This window comes from Saccopteryx bilineata, chromosome 3 (genome assembly GCF_036850765.1).
Source record: "Saccopteryx bilineata isolate mSacBil1 chromosome 3, mSacBil1_pri_phased_curated, whole genome shotgun sequence".
NCBI lineage: Eukaryota > Metazoa > Chordata > Mammalia > Chiroptera > Emballonuridae > Saccopteryx > Saccopteryx bilineata.
Window position 1 is genome coordinate 272425150 of NC_089492.1, and position 10055 is coordinate 272435204.

At 44.3% G+C, this 10055-nt stretch overlaps 1 protein-coding gene across 6 annotated transcripts in view; it reads left to right on the forward strand.

The window, feature by feature from the left end:
• Positions 1-9849, forward strand: part of PTAFR (platelet activating factor receptor) — a 37527-nt gene extending 27678 nt beyond the window's left edge. For 5 of the 6 annotated variants that reach the window (XM_066269922.1, XM_066269926.1, XM_066269925.1 and 2 more), the window contains one exon: positions 5658-9849. In XM_066269922.1, coding sequence (XP_066126019.1) covers positions 5658-6728 — 1071 coding nt within the window. In that variant the 3' untranslated portion in view covers positions 6729-9849. Of the gene's footprint in view, positions 1-5176; positions 5334-5657 lie in introns of all 6 variants that reach the window. The other variant, XM_066269924.1, reaches the window with a different exon arrangement.
• The last annotated feature ends 206 nt before the right edge of the window (positions 9850-10055 follow it).

Sequence of the window (10055 nt, forward strand, 5' to 3'; positions counted from 1 at the left end):
AATGGTTGAATGGGTGAGTTGGGCTAACCTGTGTATGTGCTTGATAACCCCATTCAAGTTGGTGAAAAAAATTTTTTTTTAATTTTATTAAAATTTTTTTTATCTTAGTGAGAGGAGGGGAGGCAGAAACAGACTCCCACATGCACCCCGACTAGGATCCATGCTGCAAGCCCACTAGGGGGCAATGCTCTGCCCATCTGGGGTCCTTGCTTGGTTGTACCAGAGCCATTTTTTTAGCGCCTGAGGCAGAGGCCACGGAGCCATCCTCAGCGCCCGGGGCCAACTTGCTCTAATTGAGCCTTGGCTGCAGGAGGGGAGAAGAAGGGGGGGGGAATGAAAGGGAGAAGGGTAGATAAACAGAGGGCACTTCTACTGGGTGTCCTGATCGGGAATCAAACCCGGGACATCCACACTCCGGACCAACGCTCTACCACTAAGCCAACTGGCCAGGGCCAAGATGGTGAAAAAAAATTTAAAAAAATCAGTTTATGCAGCCTGGCCTAGTAGCTCAGTTAGTTAGAGCACCATCCTGATACACCAAGGTTGCAACCAATGAATGCATAAATGAGTGGAACAGTAAATCATGTTTCTCTCTCTCTCTCTCTTCCTCTCTCTCTAAAATCAATCAATAATTTATTTCTTTTTTTTTAGTGATAGAGAGAGACAGATAGGAAGGTAGAGAGATGAGAAGCATCAACTCATAGTTGTGTCACTTTAGTTGTTCATTGATTGTTTTCTCATACATGCCTTGACCAGGGGTTCCAGCCAAGCCAGTGACCCCTTGCTCAAGCCAGCAACCATGGGGTCACGTCTGATCCCACGCTCAAGCTGGCGACCCTGCGCTCAAGGCAGATGAGCCCGCACTCAATCCAGCGACTTCAGGGTTTCAAACCTGGGTCCTCAGTGTTCCAGGTCAATGTGCCACCACTAGTCAGGCAATAAAAAAAAAATTAAAAATCAATTAACACGCAAAAAAATCCATAAACAAAATGATATTTTAAAAATTGAGGTAACATTATTAATAACATTATGTAGGTTTCAGGTATACAACATTATAATCTGATAGCTATATCCATTATAGCACGCACACACCGAAAGTATAGTTTCCATCTGTCACCATACATTTGACCCCCTTTACCCATTTTGCCCTCCCCCATTCCCTTTCCCTTCTGGTAACTATCTGTTGTTTGTGAGTCTGTCAAATACCAAAATTTTAAATGAAGACAGGATCATAATAGTGTCTGGCAGAGCCAGATTAGAGCCTGAGGCAAAAGGAAGCATCCGTAATTCTGACTTTGATTTTTTTAAATATTGCATTATATTTCTCAACAGGCCTGGGCAGGCCTGACACAGGGGGCAGAGCCCAGGAGGGTGTCTTGGGTTGAATCCTCTCTCTGGCTGGAGAGGGACAGTTTCTGGAGGGGAATCACCCACACCCTATTGAGCTGGAGGCTAAAGCCAAGGACAGGATGGGACTAACTCAGGGGTGGAGGTGGGTGTGAAGGATGGGTCGGGATGTGACTTTCTCAAAGGCCCTGAGTGAGGAGCACCATGCAGTCTCAGCTATGGGCTGCCTCCTCACCTCTTTCAGACTCCTGAAACAGGGTTTCCAAGGCACGGGGGTCTTAGGCTCAAGGGAGAGGAGGAGGACTTGAGGTTATGGAGCAGCAACTTACAAATCTTCTGGTCCCATGATCTTTTTTTTTTTTTTAAAGATTTTATTATTGATTTTACGAATGTGGGGTGGGGGAAGCAAGAAGTGTCAACTCACAGTTGCTTCACTTTAGTTGTTCATTGCTTGCTTGTTGCTTGTCGTATGTGACTTGACTGGGTAAGCCAAGGGTTTCAAACTGGCGGCCTCAGCATTCCAGGTCTATGCTATATCCACTGAGTTACCACAGACCAAGCTTTCAGGATATTTTTATGTCTTAAAAATGTTTGAGAGCCTGACCAGATGGTGGCGCAGTGGATAAAGCGTTGGACTGGGATGTGGAAGGACACAGGTTCGAGACCCCAAGGTCGCCAGCTTGAGCGCGGGCTCATCTGGCTTGAGCAAAAAAGCTCACCAGCTTGGACCCAGTGTCGCTGGCTCCAGCAAGGGGTTACTCAGTCTGCTGAAGGCCCGCAGTCAAGGCACATATGAGAAAGCAATCAATGAACAACTAAGAAGTCGCAACACGCAACGAAAAACTAATGATTGATGCTTCTCATCTGTCTCCATTCCTGTCTGTCTGTCCCTGTCTATCCCTGACTCTCTCTCTGTCTCTGTAAAAAAAAAATGTTTGAGGCCAGACCTGTGGTGTGCAGTGGATAAAGGGTCAACCTGGAAACACTGAGGTTGCCAGTTCAAAACCCTGGCTTGCCTGGTCAAGGCACATATGGGAGTTGATGCTTCCTGCTCCTCCCCCTTTTCTCTCTCTTTCTCCCCGCTCTCTCTAAAATGAATAAATAAAAATTAAAATCAACTTTCCTTTAAAAAAAATGTTTGAGGAGCCCCAAGAGCTTTTGTTTACATGGGTTATATCTATTAATGTTTACCATATTCAAAATTAAAACTAAGACATTCTAAAAATTTTTGTTTTTAAAAATAAAAACCAGTAACACTCATTTCATAACATAAATAATGTTTTTAGTAAAAAATAACAAAAAATTTTAAAATAAACATTTTAGTGAGAAGAGTAGGATTTATTTACATTTTTTGCAAATCACTTTAATGTTGAATTTGATAGAAGACAGCTGGAGTCTCGTATCTGCTTCTGCGTTCAGTCTGTGGTGATATGTCATTTTGGCTGGAATATATGAAGAAAATCTAGCCTCACACAGATAGGTATTTGTAAAAGGAGGACTATTTTAATGTCTTTTTTCAGATAATTGGTGAGACTCTTCTTTGATACTACATCAAAGCTTCACAAATGGTAGTTTTTTTTTCTTTCCTTTTTTAAGAGATAGAGAGACAGGCAGACAGGGACAGACAGAAAGGGAGAGATGAGAAGCATCAATTTTTCGTTGTGGCACCTTAGTTCATTGACTGCTTTCTCATATGTGCCTTGACTGGGGAGGGAGGCTACAGCAGAGTGAGTGACCCCTTGCTCAAACCTGAGACCTTGGGCTTTAAGCCAGCCACCTTTGGGCTCAAACCAGTGACCATGGGATCATGTCTATGATCCCACGCTCAAGCTGGATGAGCCCACACTCAAGCCAGCAACCTTAGGGTTTTGAACCTGGGTGCTCTTGCATCCCCGGCCAACACTCTATCCACTGTGCTACCACCTGGTCAGGCGGAACCTGCACTTTTTAAATGAACTTTTTGTAATTTGTTACTGTGATGTGTTAGTCTATCTTACACTTTGAATCTTTTACCTATGCATAATTTTGAAATATCATGTCTTCCTCCTTTGGAAAACGCCAGTTCACTGAATTATGTAGGTCTTCCAAATGTCAACCTTTCATTTTAAGGTATCAAAAAATTGCATTCATCAATATCACCACCAATCCCATCAGAAAATTCTTTAAGAATTGGAAAGCTGTCAAGCTTCTGCTGGAAGATACAATTTTTCTAAAAATTCTAATTTTCCTTGAAAGTGTGAGTTTTGTCATTGGCAATAAATACTGTTTGTTTGTTTCCCTTGAAGTGACAAGTTCACTCGTTTATATCTGAGAAAATATCTGCCAGATACTCAAGTCTGAGAAACTATAGTTTGTAATTTTTTCAAGTGATAATGGTGATCCTCCAAAAAGTTCAGCTCACAGCTCAATCACATAAATGCTTTCTTTGAAGACAACTAGTTTGCTTCTGGTTGCAACAGAAGTGTTTCATGTAGATTTCCCATTTTGAATCAGAATATTAAAAAATATGTAATAAAATAATTAATAATTTAATTAATTATTCAATTAATAATTTATTAAAGGTGTAATAAAATTAATGATTTATTTGCTTTATCAAGGACATTTTAAAGCGTTTTAAAGTGAAATTGGCATATATTTTCTTAATACTGAGTGAGTGCATGGCTGTAAGAATCTGACTGCTACTGAAGTTTGGTGCTGCCGCCATGGTTTATGCTAAGGCGCCAGCAGTTTTGCAATATCAGCGAAAATGTCAACACAGTGAAAAAGGAAAACAATGTCTTGGTATTTTTTTTGTGTGTGTGACTGAGACAAAAAGAGAGATAGAGAGAGGGACAGATAGGGACAGTCAGGAGAGGGAGAGAGATGAGAAACATCAATTCTTCGTTGTGGCTCCTTAGTCTCCTTCGTTGTTCACTGATTGCTTTCTCATTTGTGCCTTGGCCGGGGGGCTGCAGCAGAGTGAGTGACCTCCTTGCTCAAGCCAACGACCTTGGGCTCAAGCCAGCGACCATGGGGTCATGTCTATGATCCCATGCTCAAGCCAGCGACTTGAGCTTAATTAATATCAATGTCTTGATATTATTATGACAATAGTTTTCAACTCATGAATCCCCTGCAACATCTCAGAGATATTCCTCTCCCCTCCTCATCTCTGTGGACTCCCATTGAGAACAATTATCCTAGAGCTTTGGGTTCAGATGGTAGACCTCCCTTTAGCAGTGGAAAAGGTCCCATAGCATAAAACTATGTAATTCAACTCAACTATGTAATTCACAGTGTGATTCAAGGGTGAGTTTTGGTTTTAAAGGAATCTCAATGATTTATTGGAATAGTGGAAGCTATAGTTAATTGAATGTAGACCAACCACCACCACAGTAAATGGAGCAAAGCACAAAAATTGTCTCAATCAACAAAATTCTGGCCCTGGTCAGTTGGCTCAGTGGTAGAGTGTCAACCCGGCATGTGGATGTCCTGAGTTTGATTTCTGGCCAGGGCACACAGGAGAGGTGACTGTTTGCTTCTCCACCCCTCCCCCTCCCCCTCCCCCTTCTCTCTTGTTCTCTCTCATCCCGTCCTGCAGCATCAGGCTTGATTGGTTCCAGTGCATTAGCCCCAGGCACTGAGGATGGCTCTTTGGAGCCTCTGCCTCAGGCACTAAAAATAGCTCCATTACTAGCATGGCCCAGATGGGCAGAGCATCAGCCCCAGACGGGAGTTGCCAGTGGATTCGAGTTGGGGTAGATGTGGAAGTCTGTATCTCTATCTCCCCTACTTTCTTTTTTTTTTTTTTTTTTTTTTTAATATTTTATTTATTGATTTTTTTTTTTAGAGAGAGAGGAGTGAGAGAGAGAGACAGAGAGAGAGAGAGAAGGGGGAGGAGCAGGAAGCATCAACTCCCATATGTGCCTTGACCAGGCAAGCCCAAGGTTTCGAACCGGCGACCTCAGTGTTCCAGGTCGATGCTTTATCCCACTGCGCCACCACAGGTCAGGCATATCTCCCCTACTTTCACTTGGAAAAGGAAGAAAAAAAATTCAGTTAGAACTAGTTGTTTCTTTAAACTTACCTGTTTAAGGATATATAAGTTTCTTCAAGTGTTTCCACTGCCATTGATTTCATTAAACCTCACATAATTTAATAATTCATTAAAAATTATTTCATGTAGGAAGAAAATAGATGCCGTTAATTAATTGATTTTACCATTGACTTTAGAGTTTTAAAAATGTGCAACATGGGAGTCTTGGAATTGATGAAGTAAGATAGTCCCTCATTGGCCCTTCACTAACTAGAATTCCTGTGTGATCTTCCAGGCACAGGCAGCACACTGTGACCAGCTACCTCTTCAGTCCAGAGCGATGGGGACAAATGATTCCTCTCGTGTAGACTCTGAGTTCCGATACACCCTCTTCCCGATTGCTTACAGCATCATCTTTGTGCTGGGGGTTATCGCCAATAGCTACGTGCTGTGGGTCTTTGTCTACCTGTACCCTTCCAAGAAACTTAATGAGATAAAGATCTTCATGGTAAACCTCACCATGGCCGACCTGCTCTTCTTGGTCACCCTGCCCCTGTGGATCTTCTACTACTACCACCAGGGGAATTGGATCCTTCCTGCATTCTTGTGCAATCTGGCTGGCTGCTTCTTCTTCATCAACACCTACTGCTCAGTGGCTTTCCTGGCTGTCATCACTTACAACCGCTTCCAGGCAGTGACACGGCCCATCAAGACTGCTCAGGCTACCACCCGCAAGCGTGGCATCTCTTTGTCCCTGGTCATCTGGGTGTCCATTGTGGCCGCTGCATCCTACTTCTTTGTCCTGGACTCCACCAACATAGTACCCAATAAGACCGGCTCAGGCAACATCACCCGCTGCTTTGAACATTATGACAAGGGCAGCATGCCGGTCCTCATCATTCACATCTTCCTCGTGGTTGGCTTCTTCCTTGTCTTTCTCATCATCTTCTTCTGCAACCTGGTCATCATCCGCACACTGCTCATGCAACCCGCGCAGCTGCAGCGCAATGCGGAAGTCAAGCGCCGGGCTCTCTGGATGGTCTGCACGGTCCTGGCTGTGTTCATCATATGCTTTGTGCCTCACCACATTGTGCAGCTGCCCTGGACCCTCGCTGAGCTGGGCTTTCGGGACGACTTCCACCAGGCTATTAACGATGCACATCAGGTCACCCTCTGCCTCCTCAGCACAAACTGTGTCTTAGACCCCATCATCTACTGTTTCCTCACCAAGAAGTTCCGCAAGCACCTAACCGAGAAGTTACACAGCATGCGCAGCAGCCGGAAGTGCCCCCTGGCCACCACGGAGACAGGCACAGAAGTGGTCCTGCCGCTCAACCATGTCCCTGCCAATTCCCTTAAAAATTAGTCTTTGATTGATGGGGCCAGGCCCAGAGGCTTCTCTTTCATGGACATCATGACTGACTTGGGGGAAGAAGCCTCCTCCCTGCCTTGCTTTCTAGGGGACCCTTCCACAGTATTTACTGTGGCCTGGGCACCTCCTCTCTGGGCACTGGGGGCCCATTAGATATGGAAGCTACCTCTTCAAGGTGAAGATGATGAAAGAACCAGACTGCTGGAAATCCTGAACTTGAATGAACTCCTTGAATGAGCACCTCTGGGCACCTGCTGTAGTAACCTTGGCTGGTGACCTTATCCCGAGTGCCTAAATCTGATAGCTCTGCGAGGAAAGTCAGAGCCAGGGGCTGACCTTGGCTGCAGACTCTGAGCTACTCACTTCTCCCGACGAGGGCAGCATCCCAAGAAAATATGATGTAACCTTTTGGGAAACCACCCCCTTTATCACTGTAAAGGCAGAGAAGGGGGTTTGAGGAAAGGGACACTCCCTTGGTAATGTGGCAGTATCTTTGGGGCAGACTTTTGGGCAAGGATGGTGCCACCCTATCTCTATCCACTGGCACAAGGTCTCTGTGACACTTCTTAGGGAATTGTCTCAGTGGAAACTTCTCTTCACTCATCCAACAACCTATCCTGAATGGTGAGCAGAGAAGATAAAATGTGCATAGACCAAACGGTGGATGGGAAGCTTATTTCTTGAAGCAGATGTACGTGCCTTTCTGCATGGGCCTCGTGTCCGGCCTGTCACCTCTGGGGGAGTGGGAGAGACACAATCACCACATCCATCTGTCTGTCTCAATAATGGACTGATGAAGTACTTCCTGTTGGGCAGCCACCCACTGTCGGTGGGCAAAGACCCCTCGAGGCTGAACTCTGGCCATGCAGGGCACCACAATGCCCAGAGGCTTCCATGGGGGTGGAAGCAGAGGCTGGGAAGTGTCTGTGTGTAGGGGGAGGTCCCCGGTATGGAAGGAGCCTGTCAGGTTTCCTCCCTGCCTTGCTTTCTAGGGGACCCTTCTTAATTTAGCTTCTAGGAGGTGGGAGGAGCAGTTTTAGTCCTAAGGGCCAGCAGACATTTTGAATTCTGGATGAAGAAGTGTAAACTTCTTGAGGATCTCTAGATGCCTGCTAGTGATTTTCAGCAAATATTTTCAAATGAGCCTCCTCTTGCACCCTGAGCTGAATGCCCACAGTATGAATCTGGCAGACCCAGACCCAGGAATTGGAGAAGCCTTCTCTGGTTTCCAGAGCCTTGTGGGCCCTCTAAGAAATCATCTTTCCTTCCAGATAGTGTCCTCTTAAAGTTGGGGTTCTTGTTGTCCATCTACTAGGCAAGCACTGGATTGATTTTGATAACTTGCCCCCAGTGGGCCAGTTATCTGTTTGGGTCTACGGTGGTAGCTGTGTGACTGGGTAGATAGTGCAGCTTTGGAGTCACACAGACCCAGGTTCAAGTCTCGGCATTGCCACTTCCTGCTGAGGGGCTGCAAGCTGAATTTCCTACCTCATAGGGCGTGTATGAGCAGTGATTTAAGTTACCGAGGTGGATGCCTCTTGGTCAAGGTGATTGTTAATCCCAGATTCTCCCTTTTTCTGAGGGTTGTGCCCCTTAGTCATGTAGGAGTTGAATGATGAGAGGTGAGCACCGGGCTCCAGTTGAGCCAGCCAGGTTCACTTTCTCAGGTATAAAGAGCAAGATTCAGGGGTGCTCTTTCAGGCTCTGCAGGTCACTCACCTGACGATGTAAAAACTCTGGAGCTGTGAGTGTGTGTGTGTCTGTCTTTGTATATATTCTGGGTTGGGAGGGTGGTAGAGGGCGGCCATCTACATGAAGGTCCCAGAGAAAATGGCTCTGCTCAGAGAGAAGCTGGAGATGTGCAGAGCAAGGCAGAGAGCAGAGGGAGACCCCAGGAGCCTGGAGAGGGGAGGGCGGTGCTTCAGGGGCCTGCTGCCCTCCTCATCCTGGCCACGCCCCTCTTGAGGCACAACTGCACTTTTCCTTTGGGGCCCTGAGAGTTCCTTGTCAAATACTTTCTCATATTTTGCTTAAGCTTACTTATCTGTTACTTGCAACCAAAGAACTAGGAATGAGATGCTTACATGCTAAAGCACAGTGTTTCTCAAATTTCAGTGGATTTGTGTAACCTTCTTGCAAATTTGTAATATCTATGTACCAGCTGGATGTTTACTTAATAAATATTTTTCTTTAAGTCGGGTCACTTTTTAAAACTTAAAGTTTCAAAAGGATGCTTTATAACTAAATTATAAACAAAAACTAATGCCACTTGCCACACCTAGAGGGTAAACTATACAGAAATACATTTATATTAAAATATAAATGTTTTCGGTGTCCTTTCTAAAGTCACTTCATATGCCCTAGGGACTTGCGTAGTATGTCAGGAAACACTGCTGTGATGTACATAAAGTGCACAGGGACCGTATTCAGTAAGTGCTCAATAAAGACTAAGTCTGAGAGTTCTGAGATGGTAACTTCAAATCACCCCCTGCTTCTCCCACCATGTTGCCTCAGCACACAGAACAGGGTCTCACTTATTTCCAGGGCCCATGCTACAACCCTGCTGACTTCCTCACCACTCTGAATATAGCCATGTTTATGCCTCCTGAGACTTCTTCTTGGTTGTGACCTTCTCAGATGCTCTCTCTGCTTTTTTACCTAGCCCAGAATACTTCTATGGGCAACCTTCCCAAAGGCCTCCACCAGGGTCATTTTCTTATAGCAACATTTTAGGGCTGGTAGGGTCTAACTCAGTGTTTCCCAACCTTTTTTGTGCCATGCCCCACCTTAACCTTTCTAAAATTTTTATGTCCCCCCTATGTAACATACATAATTTTTAACAGTAAGAAATTGATTTGTTCACTTAATAAACATAAATGATAGGTTCTAGGAAGAAATCACTAGGAAATTGTTAACAAAACACAGTAAGTAAAATTTCAAAACATATAATGAAAAACAGAAATTTAAATTCCAAATAATTTTAATACAGATTTTTCTATATTAATTTATTATTTTAATTTAGTGTGATCCTTGTGCTTGATGCTTGCTGCACAGAGATTTTATATTAGGTTCCAATTTGGTTAGCTTTAGTCTCAAGTCTCCACGTTGTGTTATATCCAGCCGATTTCTTTTTTTTACCAGTAAATCATTTACAGCACTAAATCCACATTCAGCTAAAAATGAAGATGGAAACAGTGGCAATAGTTTTCTTGCACATTTGGTTGAATTTGGGTATTTGATTTCTGTTTCCTCACAAAGCCATGCCATTGCTCCTTTGATATTAAATAAAGCTTTAACTGACTCATCATTTTGCAATTCTGT